Here is a 22471-nt window from a genome sequence, read left to right on the forward strand (position 1 = left end):
GGGGGCGGGCGCCGCGGATCTCGTCCCCCCCCACCTTCGTGAGTGCTCTCGGTCCCTCCCTGGGAACAGGCGCTGCCCACCCAAGGAGGCGACCGGCGCTCCTGCCCCGCTCCCGGTTGCTCACTCGCACACACATATACCCGTGCGTGCGCTTCTCTCGCTCCCTCACTGAAGTCAGTGCTTGTGTTTCCAGGTTGCTCAGACCTGAAATCTAAGGGAAAAAGCTCAGCGTTTGCGTCGCTGCTCCTGCCGCTGGTGGTGGTAGCGGTGAAGAGGAAGAGGGTTTCTTTTTTTCCTTGAATTCAATGGATCTGAACTTGGAACCTTTGGACCTCGGCGGTTTTGGAATATCTACATGCTGATCCTCTTTGTTGTGGCACATCAGCTCGTTTGGGGAAACTATCCGAAGACAGCAAGATGTTTCTCGCTATCTTGTACTTCGCTTTGCCCTTAGTGGGTAAGTTGCTGGCGTCTGATTTCTCTCTGTACGTTGCTTCATAAAGCAAAGCATAGGGTTTACGGGATCGGATATCTGACGGTTGTCAGTCTATTGTTTAGTCAGAACAGTGAAGTTTCCAGTAGTTTTTACGGCTCTGCCTCACATCAGTTAACCCCGTCTGTATCTAAAGCTCTGGGAGATTAGAGATTTAGATACTTGCCTGCGTAGCCTCTTGTTAAATTGGGTTCTCGCAAGTTACAGGGAAACTTTTCATTTTAATAAAATAAGGCTGCTTGGGGAGGGTGGGGGGTGACAAGGGTCAGCTGAAGGATTACATCTTCACCTGAACCTGGTAACCTGCCTGACTGTGAGTGGTTTGCAGCCCAAACTGGTTTCCTTTCCACAGGAGGTGTTTGCGTTTCCATCTGCATGTGTCTGAGGGAGCGTGACAGGGGGCACGATGGAGAGGAGAGAGTTAATGTAATTTGCTTTGTTCTCTTGCAAAAGCATCATACGTGGAGAGAAATGGAGGGGAGGGAGTCATAAATTCTACCTTTATGCATGTAGAATAAGCAAAAATGTGTACAGCCTTTAAAAAGTGACTGACGCAAAAAGAGGCTAATATCAATCAGTGAGGATACTTATCTCTTTGAGCTGGTTGTTCGCGGATGTAATTGAAATTTCAGCAAAGCTCTTGTGGAAAGTGAGGCCGAATATTTAACCCCTCAGTTAAACACTCGAATGGAAAGGTTATTTGTTTCACCAAAGTGGATCTGAGGAATAATGAATGCTTGTTTTGTCAGGCACATTAACCCCTGTGGGTTTTCTTTCCTTTTTGTGTTTTCTCATAAATCAACCAGTAGGGTTAAAACGTACTGTTTCCTTGGACTTCCACAAAAGTGGACCTAAGACCATGAAAACCCCGTGTGCTTTTTCCTAAGGTGTAGCATGAAGCCCTGAGGTTAGCAAGGTGCTGTCCGTGGGGCTGGCTGCATGTGCTGCGGCAGGAGGTGCCTTGTGCTTCCCGGATGCCTGCTTTGGAGCCCTGGTTAAATCAGCCTCATCCCTCAACGAGAGTTTGTTGGTTTGTGTCTCCTCTCTCTAGATGTACTTTTGTCCGCAGAAGTGAACGGGCTGCCTGGAGGGGACCGCCTTGACTGTGTGAAAGCCAGCGATCAGTGTCTCAAGGAGCAGAGCTGTAGTACTAAATACAGGACACTGAGGCAGTGTGTAGCCGGCAAAGAGAGCAACTTCAGCCGGGCGACAGGCCTGGAGGCAAAGGACGAATGCAAAAGCGCCATGGAAGCTCTCAAGCAGAAATCTCTGTACAACTGCCGCTGTAAGAGAGGCATGAAGAAGGAGAAAAACTGCCTGCGCATTTACTGGAGCATGTACCAGAGCTTACAGGGTACGTTGCAAAACAAAGAAATGTTACACTCCCCTAATGCAGTGTGTGATTTTGCAGCCCCTCACATCCGCAGCTAGCTACCGCCACTGAGGCTAAACCGAGAGTCTGACCCCATAATTCACATTGTGCTCTTCAGCTGCAAACTGAGGACCTTTCATCCGACGCAAGAACAGCTGCTGCTCCGTCTCCTGTTGTTGGGAAATCCACAATGAGGGTTTCCTCCAGGGGACCCAGCTGACCTTTCTAAACCCGAGTCAAAAGATAAGGGCACTAGCAAGTGCAAAAGCTACAAAAACAATCATTTGGAGACATTTTCCTAATAATATTTAAACTCCTTAATTAGGACTCACCTAACAAGATCACAGGACACTGGAACTAGTTTCTTAGCTCTTTGCTGAAAGTTAAATGTAATATGAAGAGGAGCATTGTTTTAAGGAAAAGTTTATTCTTTCCTTTCCTGTATTTACTAGCAATATTCCCTGGGCATGCTGAGGCAGAAAAAAAGAAGTTTGTGCTTCCTAGATGGCCAGTTTGAAGGGATATGACAGTGATTGACTTGGGACTTCTGTTTTTGATGTCACTGGCAAATTTCCCATAGTCTACTGAGAACAGTCGGGTCCTTATATGAGATACATAATTTTTAGCCCTGTTTTGCTCTGGCCCTGGAATTGAAGATGCAGTCTTTCACTTCAGTGTGGTCCCCATTTAAGTCTTTTCTGTAGTTGCTTCTGCAAAAAGGGAAGTCATCCCTTTCTATTCATTTATCCAGGCACCAACTGGAATGTCTTAATGAGTCCGTATATATTTTTGTTCTAACTTTCATAATAAATTACACTACTCTTGGACGTTTTCTGCATCATAAAAAGTTTCCCTTCCAACAGCATCTTGTTAGGAGTGTTTTATTCCAAAGATGCTAGTTTTTGGCTGTTACCTGGGCTGCTCCTCTAAAAAGAGCTCTACTGTTAGGGTGAATGAGGAGGAACATCCCTGCTACAGCGTCTCTCCTGCTGGCACGAGATGGGACAGTCCCTGTGATGTCACAGGCCGTCTCTGCAAATTATGACCTTATCCATGGATGAAGGAGAGGAAGGAACTAGTGTCAGGGATAAACAACCAGCTGCTTTCAGGTGTTTTTATAGATAATGCTTTGAGGAGAAGTAGCCACATAAACAGATTAAAGGGGAGTACCTTTTGCTGTTACAGAGTAACTTCATTTCAGAGTAAAAGTAAACAACAAAATCTTATCTTGAATTCTTGAATAAGAAAAAAATCCAAGTATTTTTTGTCTTTAGGAAATGACTTGCTTGAAGATTCCCCTTATGAACCAGTTAACAGCAGACTATCAGACATATTCAGACTAGCACCAATTGTATCAGGTAAGCAGACTTAAAATTCTTTATCCAAAACATGATTATAGTATGCTGCTTTGTAGTTGAATTATGGAACTTTCAAGCAATGGTCTCTTAAATAAAAAGAAATGTTAATGGCTTTCTGGATTTAGGAGTTCATGATATAGTTGCACAAAAGAAAATACTAATTGGTTTTGAAATAATAACTAAAACTGAAAGAGTGCTTGACAGGATGGCAATTTGTATTCTTTTGGAGTCATTCTTGACAATAAATGCTAAATTTTCCTGTAGGTGGCAATCTGATTCCCTGCGTTCCTAATTTACAAATCAGTTCCTTTTTGGGAATGTGGTCAGTGCAAGTTATGTCCCATTGACATTAAAGAAGATCAGAAAATAAATCTTTCAAATGTTTGCATAAGGGAATGCTTTATGGTTTCATACATTTTTGTTTAAAGAAGAAATTTCAAAATTAAGGCTTATCTTCTTTTCTGGAACTGCTGCCTGTTTAAAGAGCCTATGCACAACTTCCTTCTTTTTCTAGTTTTTCTCTGAACATTTTTTGTTGCTGCGTGGCTGTCTTTCAAAACTTGTTTGTAGTAATTTGAATATGTTGCTCGGTAATTAAACTATGCTGTTTGGTTTTTTATCAACCTAAATTATACTAATTTTGGATCAGATCTATTGAAACAATGATTTTTGGGCATTCACAGGGTTGGAATTAATTTTTTTTTGGAGTTTCAGAAAGTCTTATGAGGATGCAGTTGGTACTCAGGACCTTTATTTGCTTAGTCACATAAAAAAATTGAATGTGCACAGTATAATGTGTAAGTCTGACATGTTGAAGCTGTAGGTAACTGATATGCTACCGATAAGCATTAGTAGATGGCTTTTTAAGAGAAAGAAGAAAAGACCAGAGAGAGTAGCTTGACCAATTTTCAGAAGTACTTACACTTTTTAGGACCCTAAGTCTCATTAAAAGCCAGGAGGACTTAGGTTGTTAAGTATTTAATGGTACAGATTTTCAAAGGCATATAGACATATAAAATGTAGATAACTGCCCATTGGGATTTTCAGAAAGGACTAAGTGATTTAAATAGGCGTTAGATGCCCAGGCAATTTTAAAAATTCTAAGTGCTTAATGCATCTTTAGGTATCTTAATGCCTTTGAAAATCAGCCCTTTAGTTACTTTTCAAAATGTGACTTCAGATCCAAATCACCTACATCTTTTGAAAGCATTCTGTTGGAGAAATAGTAGAGAACAAAGATTAATTTCTGAAGAATCTTTGTTTATTTTATTTTTTATTGCTTAAAAATCCCAACTTAATACAAAATCAAGACAAAATCAATGCAGAGGAGTTCCAGGCTGTTTTCTCAAAGTTTATGGTCAACCCATCTCAGCAGTTTTATGATCTCCATAGAAATACCCTATGTACACTCTGCCTTTCTATTATTTTTTAGATTTCTCATTTACTTGCAAAGTAATTATCTTAAAAATGTAGTAATTTTTTTTTTCTACCTATTCTGTGCAACAATGAAATAAGACATAGTTGCCAACAAGTGATGTCCATCCTACCAGTCACTCATATGCTGGTAGACTGGTTAGGACTCATTCTGTGTTACTAGTGCACCCCAAATTGCTGTTCACTTTGTCAGAAGTTTCATGTTTACAAGGACTGGAGGCCTAGATTCACAGGGCGCAACAAACAAAAGTTGTAATACAGTGGAAAAACACCAGTATTTGAAAGTATTGTTGTCTGAAAGAAAAAGATTAGCAAAAGCATTTTTCTTATCGTCATGGTTACTACTGCATGTTACATTCTTTAAAGCTGCCTAGTCTTACAGATTTTTTGCAGGGCTCTGCAAATACCCCAAACAGCAGAACTTGGTAAGATTTTTATATCTTGATTAAAACAAAACAAAACAAAAAACCCCTGTACAAGCAGTGTTGGCAGGGGTTTCATAACTGGTGTTCTGCTAATGTCGTCATTGTGTTTATAGATGTTGCTGCACTCTCATTAAAGTTACTTGGGTGTAATCAGAAGCAGCGATTACCCCTTTCATCTCACAAAGGCCATTCTGTGGTACTGTATGACTTGGTATATACCAGGTGTAATGCTTTTGCCATTGTTTTAATTTATTTTTGTGACAGTATAGAAAATCACAACAGTTGTCTTTTATGGTACATAAAAGGGGAAAAACATTGGCTAAGATGACTGTTTTTTGTGTTACATAAGTCTTTCGTAGCGTATATAAGAAATGGAGGTCAGTTTTTAAAAGCAGTTAAAGTTGATCTGATTCTATACTGAAAGATGTTCAAAATTGCATCCTCTATGGAAACAGGATGCCACTTTCTCATTAATCATTCAAGCATCAATATGTTGATTTAAAACAAAAATCAGGAATATATTGCTAAACCTGTTACTAAGTTTGTAGTTTCTCTCCAGTTCCCATTATGTTAATGGAACAAGTGATGCAGTTGTGTTACTAAAGTGAAGCTTTGTTTTATATTTTCAAGTGGTCTATGTTATACTGGGACTAGTGGTGTGGTTAGTCTAGAACTAGAAAGACAAGCTAAGTGTTCTATATAAAATTTAAGATAATGTCTGACAACACAGAAAAGAAAGATCTAAACCCACAAAATTATTTATCGTAGTACTAGCTGTTAAGCCCGGGGTATCATATATTTAGATACTAACAAGTGTAAATTTTGCATTTGAATCACTGCTAAATTTGCAAGGAAAGTGTCATTTATTAAAAAAAGAAAAAAATGATGGCTAAAACAGGAATGTGAGTTCAGTGTTTGATTTAGTTGTGATGATGTATCCTGAGTATTCAAGGTTCTGATCTTCCTTCCTTTCCGTCTACACTTAAGTTCATAATTCAGCTCGTTCTATAAAGTTAGTCCTCTGACACCTCACATGGCCAAATCCAGGACTATGAGTCTTCCCAGCTGAAGGACAGGGCTGTCTTGGTTTTTTGTTTTGGGCATGTCTAGGTCTGAATTTTCTTTAGAACTACTATGTCTGATGTGGTGCTTCTGCCTCAAGGGTGTGAATTTCTTGCTGGTAGGCAGCTCTTCAAATTACTGAAGACTTGTGTATGTGTTTTAGAGAGTAACAGATTTGGGTTAGTTGTTATGATGTGAAGATTTTGCTTAAACAGACATTTTTGCTTAAACCGACGTTTTTGCTTAAACCTTAACAACTTCTGAGAGGTGAAAACATTTTGAGGCCATTGACTTCTGTCACAACCACAGTAAATGCAAAATCTGTTGATTGGATTTCAGAGGTGAGTTTCACACCAAATTAAGGATAGATGCTTGAATTAGTCACTTGTTAAAGCTATCTACAGCTTTTTACTACCTGGGGAACAGTTTGCCACTTGAATTTGTATTGTATTTGACATTGAGCCTCGCAATGAGAAGGTAATCTTACTATTTCGGTATCAATTGATACATATAGCGGTCATCTCTGTGGCATGTTGTAAGGAAATATCCTGCATAAAAACTGTAGCTTCACGTACCTGTAGAAATACTTACAAAATAAATGTTTCTGAAATGTCTCATTCATTTCAACACAAAATGGAGAGCCCCTAAAGCTGAATAAAATGCCTTAACCCGTATCTGTGAAGTGGTGTAAATAGAATACTTAATATTAAAAAGAATTAACTATTTAGATCAGTGTATTTAGGATGACATAATGCTCTCCTCCCATGGATTCACTTTTAAGTTAATCACAGGCTTATTATCCCATTGTTCAGCTTTGTGTATCTTTTCTTCCTTCTTTTACATCTATTATGTTAAGAAATAATTTTAAAGAACAGGCTACATAAATCAGAATATTTCTTAAAATGTGTAGGTTTTGCTGGTAAACTGTGGAGAATTGGTCGGTTACATGCTGCAAGTTACATCTTGCTTCTAGTTGCTAAAATGCTAGACAGGTAGAAATGAATTATTTTGCCAATATTTCTTTTTAGTGTAGTAAACTCTTCTTGCAAAGTGCCTTTTGTATCATTAACAAATGAGAGAAAAAAACGGGCTCGTGATTATATGTCAAAAGGAGTGTTTCCTGATTCTGCTGTTCTCATGAGGGGCTGTTTACTCTTTAAAAACTCTGGGAATCTTCTGTTGCAGAAGGTATCTGGAAGCTTATATTTAGAAAAGGGTATATTTTATATTTATTATGGTAAATTTGTTAAATAAAAACAAGAGTTCAGTAGACAGCACAGCACATAGGGCTTCTTACTGGAGTGTGTCGTTCCACATTATTACATGGGTAGCACAGCACATGAAGTTAGCATCTTTGATTTGCATACTGAATAAGCTATGAGTACAAATCCAAACAATTATGGTCAGTAAGTTCACCTTTTATTGTATTCAAAAAGTTGAGACTATAAAAAGTTACCAGTGCTGGAATTCTCAGAAGGGTGTGTGTGCTGGTGGCATTTAAATCAGGCAGTCTCATGTACATTCTTTCTGTAGGATTTCATGAAGATGGGTCTGGGTCTTCCTCTAGGATCTCTACGTTGTTCAGAAGGAGAGTGGGTTAGTTAGTAGTTTTCCCTTCTTCTTCTGAGTTTTTCAAAGTCGTTTACGCACCCTGTATCATCGGTGTCCACAGATCAGAAAGTCGATGCTGGGAAAGAATGACGTCCAGTATGTAAAACACTTCCTTCAAGATTTGACAGACTTTTATAAGGGGAGACTTCCCTCTCCCCAGCATAAAACCTGCTTTGAGTATTGATGACAGCTATCTGGCCCCTCCCCATTATTTTGTCCTTCCCAGGGATGGGGTAGAGACATCACAGAGAATGGACTGCAAGTGTTTCCTTTGGAAAAGTTGCTATCAGCAAAGGTGGGGAAGGAAGGTTGGGGTTTTTCAATATGAATTCTCAGGATCCAGAGAAACAGAGCTTCCTTGTCTGTGTGCTTAAGACCCTTTAGGATTCCTCATACCTTCTCTTTCTGCTACTTCTGTGAAGAGGGGTTGTAGAACTAGAAAACACTGTGTCATAGTGAATTAATTTTGCCCAAACTTTCATAACCCCAAAATTCTTTTAATCAAGAATTTAATGTTTCCCCATTCATTTTTGCAATTCTTGAACTAATATAAAAGCTGTGTTCTGGGTAGCCAGTCCCTGACACTTTAATTATCATTTGCCTCTTTTTTTCCTACCTGGTAAATTACTTTTCTTTTGTAGAATCCATATATAGCATTTTTAAAATTGTTTATCAAAAATATAAATTAGAGTGCCTGTCCTAGCCAACAGATTCACTGCTTTTTCCTTTTGGGGTTTGTGGCATGTGAATTAGTGGCTTCTCCCATGAATTAAACTGTATGACATCCCCAGTTCCTACAGGAGGATGGGGGCCTCTAATCCTGGTTCTATTCCTAAATCTGTGTATATTTCAAATGCTACATATTTTTCTAACTTAACACTATGTCTTTTTCTGACATTTCTGTAAGAATATTTGAGATGCCACTTTTCTACAAAGGCAATCGAATTTACAAAATATTAAAAATGTTGATTCCTCTTGACTGTTTACAATGCTCTTATTAGCTCTTACCTCCCATATCGTTGCAGTGTATTTTAAAAAAATGAGATACTTCATGTTGGGTACCTTGCACGTTCACCCAATTTCATAAACAATAAACCAGATCTTATTAAGTTAATAGGAGTCTTGCAATCTGATTCTGTTCCCACTGAAGTAAGCATAACACATCAAAATCTTTTTATTTGATTATGATGTATTCTGCTTCCTGTTGTAATTTTTTGGCTTAGTTCTGGTTTTCTGAAGGTTGAGCCTTTTGATAACAGAAAAGTAAAACCAGATTGTTAATTTAGCCTACACAAGATTGTCACATGCACAACTATATTTTCCTTTGTAAAGTGATACATTAAAGTAATAGTCCTTGGACCAATATATAATATTGTTTTTACAGTTATAAATCAAGACTAACTCTTCTTTCCCCAGTAAGAATTTGTGGCCCTTTGCCTGTTGCAAGAAAAAACCCAAACAACACAGGCATCTATTTTAGTTGCATTTAACAAAATGAAAATAGTTTGACAAAAATAAATCTAATATGAGCATGTACAATATTTGTGTTCTTTGACATTTCTGTCTGCAGATTTTCTTTGCAGAGACAACTAGGCTGGCTTCCAGTCAGATAACAAGTTATCAAGAGCGCATAGATACTAGTTGCTGATTTCCACCTCTGCATTTTCATAATCAGATTGGACTTCACAGAAAAGAAAATCACTTTGGTGACTGTTAGCTTGCAGGAGCTCTTTGAATTTCCTGTTTTCGACATTTCTTGAGCTAGATCTGATTATGAGATGGGAATTAAGTATCTTGCTGAAGTAACTGATTGACTAGCTTATAAAGGCAATGCTTACACACTTTAACTTCAGCAGATTGAAACCCTGAACAGGAATATGTAAATATCCTCAGCTTAGTCCATATTTCTTTCCTTGGTGAGATTATTGGAACTTTTTTGCTAATTTCTTTGAAGATCTGTAAGACAGAAGAAAAGGTCTTTGTTCCTCAAGTATTTAAAATGCACAGCTTTGAGCAAATGTAGTTTCTGCTTGTCCAAGCAGTCTAGGCAGGCTTTGTCAACCTGTTTTAACAAGAGGAAATCCATTCCATGGAAGGAGGAAGCATCTGGTGATACAACACAGAGTATTTATGCATGAATATTCAGCGTCTCCTTGAATGCTGGGAGTAGTATGAGAGAATATTTAGGGGTCTTTGAAGAAAACTCAAAGGAGAGCAGTATTCTCCTGAAGCCTCAGAGGAAAGTGTTGGGAGGTGGATAGTTGAATAAGCATGGCCAGGAATTTTGCGTTCAATGTATAGCATATACAGTGAACCACGTCTTTTCTTTGTCTAGTGTAGCATCTTTGGAGAGCAGACTTGCCATCCCTTTAATCTGTATCTTCACAGGAAGAGCTCAATTATAGTGCGGTGGGCCAGATATCAAATGAGCAAACGCGTATGCGCTTTTGAGCAGCACATTGTGTATTCTTCTGTTTCCCATTACAGGCTAGCTTTATGGTTTGCGTAAGTGCCATGCTAGTTCCTATGAAGTAGGAGCAAAAGCACACAGGTGCTAGTAGTGGTATTGGTGGGATTAAGTGGAGAGATCAGGTACTTACTAGTCACTGAGGAGGGAAGCAGAATCTGGTTATCTGTGGGGAGGGGTACCACCGTTTCAAGGACGTGGTGAGTAGGAACAGGCGTGGGCTGCCAGGGGACCTTAGAAACACAAAACTGGCTGGGAAGTTCCCAGTTTTGTCAGGTATCTACAGACTCTGCTGTCTTGTAGGGGTAAGCAGTTGGACACAACTAGCCTGCTAATGGGGCTGCTGAAGGCATGACATGGTGCGAGTGAGAAAAAGCCCATGGTCCATGTGTCAGCTTTGGCACAGTGCTGAGCGTACTGTTGGGAATACTGCGGTGATAAAGATGGCGCAGGAGAGAAGCGTGCACTGAGTGGGCATATTTCTATGGCAGTCGTCCTCGGAGGGGTCCTGAAGTGCCTCGTCTGTAAGCTGTGTCCCCTGGTGAAATGCAGAGAACAGTGCCCAAAAGAGCAGCATCCTGCAGCTTTCTGTCTCTTGATGGCACAGCAAGGTGCAGTTTATGGCAGGCAATTTGCACTCTGGCTCTTTACATTTTAAAATATTTTAAAACTTTATTTTTGTAACCTTATTTGTATCTGACTCTCAGGGATAACTTTGACAGTCTTGGAAGAGCCAGTGGTGTCTGTCAGGTGCTCACAGTATGTTAAAAATGCTAAGAGTAAAATGTTTGTGTGTGATGAGAAGAAATAAGAATTTCTGGATTGTAAGGCAGAACTTATTTGTGACGAGTATCCAACATTTCTTATTTTAAGCTGTACATTATATTATTTTAACCTGAGAAAGGAACGTGTTTACAGCTTTGATTTTTAGAAATGTGACCATTTTTGTTTATGAAAACTAATAATTCTATAATTTATTTTATATTTTTGGGGTATTATTTTTATATTCTTGCATATTTCTTTTGTATTTCTTGTGGATGAAACTAATGCAGCAACAATGCTGTCAGTATAGTTAGGGCGTTAACACAATTGAGTTATTTTTGGAATAGTTCTTTAGTTACCATGATGCTCTGACAATTTTTATAAATGTCAGGCTCTTGTCCTGTACAATCTGCACTCAGCCTGAAATTTAACGGGAGAGATGCATGACACAAAGTGTAATGGCATAGAGATAGCTCTTCCTGCATAGAAATTTGCGGAAATGATGGGTTGTAAAGAGAGTTGAAGATATCAAACAATTTGAATAGGAACCTATAAATAAAGATGAATTTCTGCATTCACTGGTTATACAATTTTATCACTGTCTGGTGTCCATAAAATGCATCTTCCCATTGAAGTTTTGTCATGCAGCTGATGAGGTTCAGAAGTGTTAAAAGCTTCTCTCTTCCTTTTAAATTCTGCACCCTAAATTCAGTACTAAATCTCAGTTCACCAAAACCAGAAATCACCGTCTCCCTGTTTCTCCTCCACAAGAGACAGTATCTGATTCTCCCTGCTCCCCAGTCCCACAGCCTCCAGACCACTGCTAAGGTTTCTTACATTTAACCCTGACGGTCAGGCAGTGCTAAATGCTGTTGCTTCCTTGAGCTAATAACCACAACTCATTCCTGCCTTGACATACCTTTTCCATATACCGCCGTGCCTTCTTTGATTGTCGACTTTGCTCTCTGTGAACCGTAACTCCTCCAACAAATCCCCTCCGGCTGTAGGACTTCAATGGTTTCTTTCTCAGTCACTGCAGCATGGAGTGGCTCAGCTTTCCACCTCAGCTACTTGTTTCCCAGAAATCTGACTACAGTTATTCCCTTTCCTTTTTTACGACAGGCTTGTCTTTGCTCTCCTGTCTGATGTCTTTGCTCTCCTGTCTGATGTCTTTGCTTTGTGGTCTGCCTCTGCCCTCCACCCTGCTCTCCTTTTCTCCATTCCCCCAACGCCTCCCAGTCCTCCCTTGTTTGGTACCTCTGGTGAGGCAACGCCTTCTCTGTTCCTTGAAAGCTTCCCTTAAACTCTGCTTTTTCCAGCATTCTCCAAATTGTTCTCTCACCCTCCCTGTAAAGACTTTGAGATGTGGTCTAATAAAAGAAATTGTTCCTGAGTAATAGAACTAATAAAGCCTGGTTTCCTACCAGAGTCCTCCATCTCCTGGATGCCCCCACTCTCTGTTCAGACAGAGCTCCTATCTTCTCTCCCCGTGCTGTGCCCTTTCCACATGTACCCCCTTGTCTCTTCACTAGTCCTTAATTCTGTCCCACGTCTCTTGTCTCTGTGGGGCAGCACGTGCTGCGGCTGGCTTGGTGTTAGACACGTACTGAAGGACTGTATGGGTGAGCAGGCACCGGCTCCCTCTTGGAACGGCTCAGAGCCAGAGACATGCTTGCTTTGTCCTCGGCAGGCAGGTCTACGGGGGTCTAAAACCTGCAGTTTTTCATAAAATTTGTAAGAACTTCGTATTCATTCCTTTGTCAAATTTGTTTGAGTATGTCCTATGGGTGAAAAAATCACTGGGATCTGCAGGGGTGTGGAGAAGATAGAGGAGACTAATATTCAATTTACTTACATTTCCTTGAAAAATTAGGATTAAAAAAAGCAAATATGATTCCTGTCATATCACTAAGCATTAGACTGTGACATATCTCATCTTACTCTAGTCTTGTAAAACATCTAGTGTGTTGTGCAAGTGATATAAATAAACATGCAGTGGACCTGAAACATACAGCCAATTAAGTATAGTTGATGGCTGACAGTTGTATTAGATAATTGAGCATCTCAGGATTCTCAAAAGGGGAAATAATTCATGCATTTAGGTTAGTTGGTATAAAGATTATTTATTCAGATTTAGAAATGAAACAAGAAAGAAAGGATCCATCCAAAAGCTGTTGTATATGAACACATATATTGCATTTGACTATTTGGATGATACCACATTGTATTTACAAATGACGCTGCACTTTTTAAAGTCATCTTCTTTTTCATGAGGAATATTTTTAGGATTAAGGATTAAGTTTTGCTGGTGTTTATTGTGGTAAGGTCATAAACAAAATTGAGAAAGGCGATACTAGCATTTGGTAGTAGTTTCAAAGAATTCATGTCCAAATACCTGGACTTCCCCAGGCTCGTCGTTTGCAAATGGAGTGGAATGTATTCTGCACAGCAGTGGCTTTGCATTAATGAACACTTAAGCAGCAGATTAAAATGTCTGTTTAAAAAATTGGTTAGGATTATATAATAACACAAGTCTGGGATAGTAATAACAGTGAAGATAATTTTATTGAGCAGATTAAGTGCAATTAGATCTCAACTACAGAATATTTAAATACAATACCAGATCAAAACCCAGTCCCTGCAGCTTTAGTTGCTTTCCTTCACACCTACAGGATCAGCACCTGACAGCAAAGTAAATTATCATTTTTATTGTTGTTCATTTTATATTGCTATGGGAATGTACATCATGTTATCCATTAGGACCCAAACAAACAAGTCTTTTCTCCACGTAGAGAGTCATGAAACAAGACATGATTGAAGACAGCGAAGTGTCTGCACTATTTGAAATTCTATTAGAAATTGATAAATTTGCTTGTCAGATTTCTTCAAAGGATTGGATAGATAAGAACTGCCTTTAGCATTCTCATATGAAAAGTCATGAAAATTACAGCTTTATAATAAACCCATATAGACTGAGAAAGTGTCAGTTCTTTCTCTCATAATTGATTTACTTAATTTTAGTCTCCTAAGTTGTGAAATGGAGACACAAATTTGCAGTGGTTGATAACGCTTATGACCTGATGAAGTAAACTGCTTTGATCCTTTGGGAGGTCAAACTGTGTGTATTTCTAAGTAAACATTCCCCAAGGCTGCTGATGTGTGAGATGTCTCTTCCCGTTGCCAAATGTCCTACCTTCGCAATAGAAGATTAAAGGAGACTTGCAAAGAAACGTGGTGTGTTAGTGTATTTAATCTTGTCTATAAATTGGTGTGAGAATTGTTGAACACAGGATTTGGTGGTTGTTTTTTATTTAATTTTTGCAGCGTTTAAAAATATCTGAACAACTCTCTTCTGCGTTGGGTAGAAAGTGAATGTATTAACTCTAACTGCACTAATGTTTAGGGAGAAACGCATACAATGTTTTTTAATTAGTAAATAGAGAATGATTTTGAATCTGACTTGGAGCTTCATTTAGCTTTTTAAGACATTTCTGCTGTATAGCTAAAAATATCTTCATGCCCTTGACCTTTCTCTAAGAGCCACAGGAAGATTCAAAAGCATAAGTGAGAATAAATTTAGAATTAGCCTATTTGAAGAAAAATGGTACCAAATGCTTTAGCTATCCGCAAAAGAGTATTAAGTTGTCAATCCTACAACATGTCCGGTCTGGCAGAGCTGAGCAAAGCAACCTGCTACTAGAGCAGGGCTCTAGTAGTCCTAGAAATGAGAAGGTAGTTAATTTTTCATTCCCCACTGAATCCTTCCTCTCCTTGCGGAAGCTGCCAACAAAGGTGCCAATTACAATGATGATTCTGCAGCTCAGATATCTATCCCTTAACATACCTCTTTCCCCCAGCTTGTTCTCTGTAGTTCACCGTGCAGCTGTATAAATACTTTCGGTCATTACCCTCTTGGACTGTATTTGAACTAGCAATTAAAAGGTGAGGTTGTCAATATATTAAAGACCTCGTTAATGGCATAACTACAGCCATAAACGGTGAATAATTGTGATGGTTGAGCTTTATTTATTTATTTATTCATTACAAAACGTGTTGGTATCTGGGCATCTTTGACATTATAGGGATACTTCTGAAAACAGATGACTTCTAGTGATATCCACTGCAAGCAGCCACTCTGCAGTGTTTTTAATTATCTACTTTAAATTATTCACTTAACAAGACAGAGAATGGTTGCACTTGTGAAGCTGTCATCTTTAGGGCTTAGGTACTGCATTGCTGTGCAATAATTATACAGTCTGATACTAGCTTTCTTTTATGCTAATTGCAAGTGAGTTTATAAATTCCTCAGATTATTAAAAAGAGAATTATCTCCTTCCTGTTGCGTTCAGTCAAGGATTTAAATGTTGCAAACTTTCAGTCCTGCTTTAAAGAGAAAATATCACCATAAAAATATTTCAGATATCAATACTTTGTCAAATTAAGAAAACAAGAAACATTATTCTATTTTGCCTTTCAAAATTGTATTTGTAACACTGTAACTGTATATACTGATTTTTATCATTATTTTAAATTAGTTTGGTGATTTAAATATGTATTTAATCCTACACAGACAGACATAATAAAGCTAAAATCATACCTAAAAGATAATCAGTAAGTGACTATCCCTGGGACACTAACAGGAGCCAAAAGAAATTGATTTCATAAATGGCAATGTTTTCTCTAAAGCTGTTTTCATTAGGATCTTCAGAAAAAAAATCACAGATTTCTGTAATGCAGGCAATATGCAATATCTGGTCTGGACTGTGAAGAGCAATGTAATTTACAAGTTACAGAATGAATTATTTTGTTGCAAAAAGAATAAAATAGAGCCAATAGTTAACTCCCCCTGAGCAGTAACACGTGCTAATTGAGGGACTCAGGATTGCTTTGTAAGAGTCAATAGTCAAGCTTGTAGCATACTTAAAGTGACTAGTTTCTGTCTTAGCCAGAATGAGAAATACAATAAATGATTCTGGACCTGGACTGTGGTGAGAAGAGCTACTTCCCACTGCAGCTATCAGAATGGGAGACGTGTAAAGCACTTGTAACAGATAGCTCCTCTATCTACAGAGCAGGTTGTACTTCTTGTATGGCAAAGAGTGTCGCTGATAGATTAGGGTGACAATTCATAATGTTCCTGAGCGTGAATGCTACATGTTGAACAAGATCAGAGTCTCAAGGAGCATGTCACAGAGAATTAAGGTTTATTACTTATACTTCCCCGTGGTTTTCAGAATTTTAAAAGGATTTATAATATTTGAAAGATGTTTAAACTCAGAAAACCTTGGTATTTCAGAGTAATACTTTACAAATCATCTTTTCCCCAGATTGTAGCTGAGTGCAGTGGTCTAATTCTGGGGAATGACTTTTTGTTGTGTGACATGATACAATAACAGAAAAGTGTTTTAATAAAATTCTAGAAATTACTGTGCGTATTAGGAATGATTTATTATACTCTATAACAGGAAAGCTAGAAAGGTTTTTTGAAAGTGTTAATTTCTCAGATGTGTATTATTAGTGTGCAGTAAATGTATTATTTTGAACTATTTATTTTTAAAGAGCGGCAAAAGTATTAAAATACATCTCTAAATCACTCCACAGCTATTTAGAGACAAGGTTTTGGCTCGCTGCCCAGAATACTGTGTAGCAGGTATTTGGGAAGAGAAGGTTTCTTTGAGGTATTTTTACCACTGGGGGACTCCTGCTGTTCACACTTCTTCCGTACAGTTTGGAGTACCCCAGATTTGCTTTAAATGATTGAGTTCACCTGAAAGGTGGGGGGTGTACTGGTGTTGGAAGAGGTGCAGCCAGCATATTTCTCATAGAAGATCATGTTAAGTTTAACCGGCAAATGAAGTGTTTCTCTATTTCATATTATAACACCCAAATGTTAATCCAGGTTGTTTCTCTTTGCACCTAATGCACGAGAAGCTGCACGGTTTGTAGAAGATGTGGCTGAGTTCATTCTTTTGACTGTTTTATCCTTAGTTGTTTTAAGACTTGACTGAATAGGTGCTGGCAGGACTTTAGCTTTTTTTCATATTAAATGTAAAAGCTGAGCTAATGTATATTTGGCAGACACAAGCACTTGGAGGTCAGGAAACTTATGACTTTAACTTTTTCTCTTTCGTACTATTCTTTCTGACACAGGCTTGAAATTACATTCAAACACTCCTTTTCCAGTATGTGCTATGACTCAATATTGTACCAGTGCCTGAGATCACCTTTGCTGATGTACTTAAAATCTGACTAATACTTATATAAAAGGGAGAGTCAAGGTACAAACACGTCTCTAATTTTGGGCCTGTCTAACTGGAAAGTTTCTTTTCATATATCATTCAACAGCAGGTTTACTGAAAGGAAGGTTAGGAGCTCATTTGTATAAACTTCCAGACCTTTTCCCCAAAATAGCTCTTTTCCATTGGAAAAAATGCAGTTTATCCTAATTTCCTGACTGTACTCTAGGTTGGAGACTGCATTTTGTTTCCTGTTAGGAGTTTTCAAAACCTTTACAGGTGGTATCAGAAGGGCCACCAGTTTGTGCCATAGTGCTTTTCAGGAAGGACTGTACGGAAGAGAGATGTGTCTGTATGTATCTGTTCATACAGCTGAACAACAGTTTGCAATTTGTAAAGAGCCAAACCTTCCTGTTTGTAATACAATGTGGTGTCTTTAAACCATAGGATATTAGGTCAGCATGTCTTTAAAGACACTAGCAGCATGAGGCCAAATATTCTCAAAGCAGTATTTGTTGCTGTTGGATTGCAATCTACATCACAGTTTATTTCCTTGTACTAATTCTTCTGTCTGTACCTGTTGCATCACAGTGAAATGTAGGCAGGAAACAAGTATGCAGCAGTCCCATCTCACATCTGGCTTTCAGAGCCCATTTATTTTATTAAAGTTAATAAAGTGAATTGTACTTCAGACAGACAATCACACCACTGTTTTATTTAATAAAACAAACAAGGAAGAACCAAGTTGCATTTGCTTCATAAGGAAAATCTGTCTTTTGCTGTTTAGAGAATGTATCCTGTGATGACTGTCATACAACATTAATTTTTATGCTGTACTTAGAATTGAAATACTTGAATTTCTGGCAGTTTCTTTTCTTCACTGGTGACAAGTAAATGTTGAATAATCAATTGAAATATAATTTTTTAAAAAGTAACATCTGAAATGAGGCAGACTAATAGAAGGGAAGAAGGCAACATTTTGCGTGTGAATAAAACTCAAGAGTTTGTCGAATTCTAAATTGGAGAGCTTCAGGTAGTGTAAAAGACATATTTAAACAGAAAATCCTCTGATCGTTTTCACTTTCCTTTCACATGTATAAAAAAGCTACTCCACTGAGTACCAAAGCTTGAGAGTTGGCAACATTTCCTTGGAGGAGAAGGTGTATTGCCTCTATTCGGTGTTGGAGAGAAAGACATGACTAGTTTGGTTTCTAATGTGGTAGAATTCAATAAACTCTCATGTTATGTTATATTCCAATATGATTAATCCTAATGTGTAATGAAGCATAAACATTATTCTATTTGTTGCTATTTTCACTAGTTGTCAGTTATCGCTACTGGGAAACTCAGAGATATGTTATGGAGAAATTTGGTTATATGGAGATGAGTCAAATTGCAGCAGCCATTTTGTAAGCAATGTAGTAGTTCTTAAGGACACTTGGCAGAGGAAAAGAAGTGATATTTGCATGTTTAAACCTGTTTATTTCATCAGGTCATGTTGTTCTTTGAAGAATATATGTTGCAGTAATTATAGCAGTATGCCAATTACTTCTTTTAATTACAGATTTTTTTTTAACGTGGGGGTTAGATCAGCTCCTGTGAAATTGGCTTCTCGTTGTTTTTCCATTCATGTATGGTGGAAACACTGGGGCAAAATACATTTTGTATTATTTTTGTCTCTTCATCTGGAAAGATTTTTTTTTAATCTGGAGAACCCAGATTCATAGCATTAAGTTATGACAAATATTTATTGTAGAACATGTTTTATAGTTAACTGCAGAAGAGTGTTTTCTCTTGCTTTTAGTCACAGGATACCCATCTACATTCTATTATCAGGGTCTTGTTATGAGTACTGTAGGCCCTCAGCTACCATTGAGTCTCCAGTTGTTTTCCATCAGAATTGGATCAAAATCAGCTTTATTAGATCAGATTTTTAGTCCTTCCTTAAGCAAAATTTTTGATAAGATCAAATGAAGCTTTCCCAAGCAAGCTGCAGAATATAACCCCTGTCAACAATGATGTTTCTCTGTATATTCTAGATTCCATATATACCTTGTCTGTGCGACCTCGAGGTGTTTTGATTAATTGTGTCTTTTGGGACTCTATGTTGTGTCTGCTTTATTCACACATTAAAGGGACACAGCTATTACCTTCCCTCTAAGTTATGTGAGGAAAGAGGATTGTGTTTACTCTCTATGGTATATTTCTAAGCTCCATAACATTTTAAAAAATATTTTTCATGCCTTTGGTCTAATTCTAGATGTTATTTTTCATTAGTCATAAAAAATATGGGTTAAAAGCTCTCAGAGGTTTTATGTAGGCTTTCATGCAGTAGTCTGATGCCTCTGACAGATAATCCTAGAGAGATCTCTTCCACAGAACAGGACTTGTTCTTGGTAATTATTCTCATATTACGACTACTGCTTCTTTGCTTTGAGCAATCTGATAAAGAGACTACATCACACAGAGTAAGGAAAATTCCTTCCAAGTAGAGGAGATTTTCCATGTGGGCAGCTCTTGAAATTAAAGATCTGTAATTATTTACAATGCATAGGATGTTCCATACCCTCTCTTACATTAATAAAAGTTCATTTGATAGTAACAAGCGTCTGTCACTGTTCAATACTTTACTTCCTGATCTTCCATCTCATACTGCTGAAAGTTCTTAAAGACCCTTTCAGTGACAAAACAGCTTTTTGTGAAGTGCTTTAATGTCCTATTTGTGATGCTCATCATGCATCTTGTGTGTATTTTAAGCACTGCTGTGATCATCGTCTGACTCTTAAAATTGGTATTCACTTCAGGAGAGCAAGCAAGCTTTAGACAGTTATGGTATAGAAGCTATATGCCTTGCTCTATCAGGAACAAATAGTACTGAGACCTTGTATGAAATCCATTCATAAAGATGATGCCTGCATTTTGCAGAACAGAATTGGTGGCCTTATGTTTTTCTGCTAAACTTCATGCTACAGATGGAGAGGATTATTTATGTGGAAAACTCAGTTTATAGCTCAGCAATCAGACAGCAGCTGTATTTTCCTCCATTGCCAGATCCTCAGCAACATCTTGTCTTGTTTGTAAAGCCATCTAGTTTATGAAAGTTAGAAGGCTCCCAAACAGAACAAGCTGCTCGTATTTGTAAAGAATACAGCTGCTAGATCCAGAGCTGATGCACTGGGAGAGCAGTATTCCCATCTTTGTTTAATTGATAATGTTGGCACTTTTCATGCCACCACTCTGAAAAGACTGCAGCTTAGCAGTCACTCTTGCCTGGCTTTATGCTGGCATGCACCCGAAGAAAAATAAGATAGCTCTCCTACAGCCGCTTCAGTTCTTCAAGATGCTTTAGTCAGTTGAAGTACACTGCTAACAAAGGATTTGAATTACAAGGAGAAGGAGAGAGAGTAACTACTTCTCCACCTTCTAGCTCTTTGTGTAGATGCACTGAAAGTTAGAGGTCATATATATAGCAATACACAGTGCTGGACAGAGACCTTAGAAGGTCCCAGGGTCAGACAGTTGAGGTGCTTGCCTACTGGCAATGTGTTGTAGTGCAGCCCCATTGACCACAATATTGCAAAAATCACAGATATTTATGAGGCAATTATTATTTTTCATATGGTAAAGCAAATTTGGGTATATTTGTCACAAATACACTTTTTAAGTACCTCAAATTTCCAGTATATAAATGTTATTTAGAATATATTTCTCTTTGATACTGGTCATTCTTGTCATTGTAAAACTTGCCTTCATCATTTAAAAATAGGTTGTATAAAACTTTGATGATTTTTCAATGTTTGATTTAAATTACAAAGTTCAATAAGATTTCTTTGCCCAGCTTATCTGTAGAAAATATATGCTTTATAAATACCCAGTGCACCAATATTTAAAAGGCCATGTGTTATCTGAGAAAACTCATGCAGAGAATCAACAGCTCTACCATAGGAATCAATCAGCATAGTACTGCAAACAAGGGACCTTTTGTACCTCTACAAGTGCAGAACAGCATGAATTTTACAACTGCTGAGTGTACTCCTAAGTTAATTACCATTTAGAGTCTAAATAAAATAATTCTCTACAAAAAATTGTGTTGAAAAAAAATTTAGTGGCATATAGCATCCTATTTATGATTTGTTCAACTATAACTGAAGTTGTAATCAGAAATCGGATTTGAATCACAGGCTGTGGGGAAAAGTGCATCTTTTCAGTGGGGTTAATGAGCTTGAGTAGAACAAAGTGCTAACGCAGCTATCTGGAACCTGAGTTATTTTATTCAACATATGTTTGTGCTGTATAGACGCACCCTATGATGCCAAGGTCTTATATTTAATAAAGGGGTTGAGAGCAACACAATTGGGCCACTTTGGGGATTTAATTGAAAAGAAGCAGCATTGTTGCTTAAGAGTTGTTTAAAACAGTGCCGTATACAGTGTGTATATTTAGTGTATAGTGTATATAAACTATACACTAAATAGTATATAGTGTATATAGACTGCAGGAATTATCCTCTAGTCATGGATATGTGATTCCAAATTTAACTTATTGAGGAAGAAAAGGTGCCACAGGTGGAAGAAGGATTCTTCATGAAACCCTGAACTGAGTGGATCAATTGCGAGGAGGAGGTACTGTGAGTGTTTTCCCCTGTAGTCCACAGACCGTCCAGTGAAGCTGCACCGTCTGCTGACTCTCACTGTGCAATCCTCAGCACCTCCAGTGTCTTTGGTTATGTTCAGGCTTGATTGAGATCAAACTTTCCAAGTGTAAGGACAGAGTGTACTTTCTGTGAGGTATCTGCCAATTGCATTTCCTTCTTCCATTGACTTTTAATTATTATATTTTTGCCAGTATTATGGAGCTTTCAGATATTTTGCATTGTTTCAAAGGTTTGCTTCCATATTAAGCTAAATAAAACTTGTCAATAGCATGCTCAATTTTTATTACTCTGTGTAATCAGTGCTATAGACTATATCAGATTTCTAGTACTCTCAAATTCTTCTCTTTCAAGGTACCAGATCTTCTCAGTCAATGTCTGTTGACTCACTTCCAGAGTTGTTTTTGTTTTTAACCAAAAAACTTTAGAACCACTTTTGTGCTTTTTACTTTCTCATATCTACTTTTGGAGAAGTCCCATTTCTCTCAAGCATTTGACTTGCTTGTTGTGTAGTTGAGCACATTGTATTGCATCTTGCTATGTAAAGCCATGAAATGTAACTGATGTGGACAAATTGAGCGCATTATAGTTTCTAGGGCA

General features: G+C 38.0%; 1 protein-coding gene across 1 annotated transcript in view; it reads left to right on the forward strand.

The window, feature by feature from the left end:
* Positions 1 to 417: 417 nt before the first annotated feature.
* GFRA1 (GDNF family receptor alpha 1) overlaps positions 418 to 22471 on the forward strand; it is a 145253-nt gene continuing 123199 nt past the window's right edge. The window contains exons 1-3 of the mRNA XM_009586012.1: positions 418 to 457; positions 1545 to 1847; positions 3140 to 3223. Of these exons, the coding sequence (XP_009584307.1) occupies positions 418 to 457; positions 1545 to 1847; positions 3140 to 3223 (427 nt within the window). The remainder of the gene's footprint in view (positions 458 to 1544; positions 1848 to 3139; positions 3224 to 22471) is intronic.

Source organism: Fulmarus glacialis, unplaced genomic scaffold (genome assembly GCF_000690835.1).
Source record: "Fulmarus glacialis isolate BGI_N327 unplaced genomic scaffold, ASM69083v1 scaffold14009, whole genome shotgun sequence".
NCBI classification, from domain to species: domain Eukaryota; kingdom Metazoa; phylum Chordata; class Aves; order Procellariiformes; family Procellariidae; genus Fulmarus; species Fulmarus glacialis.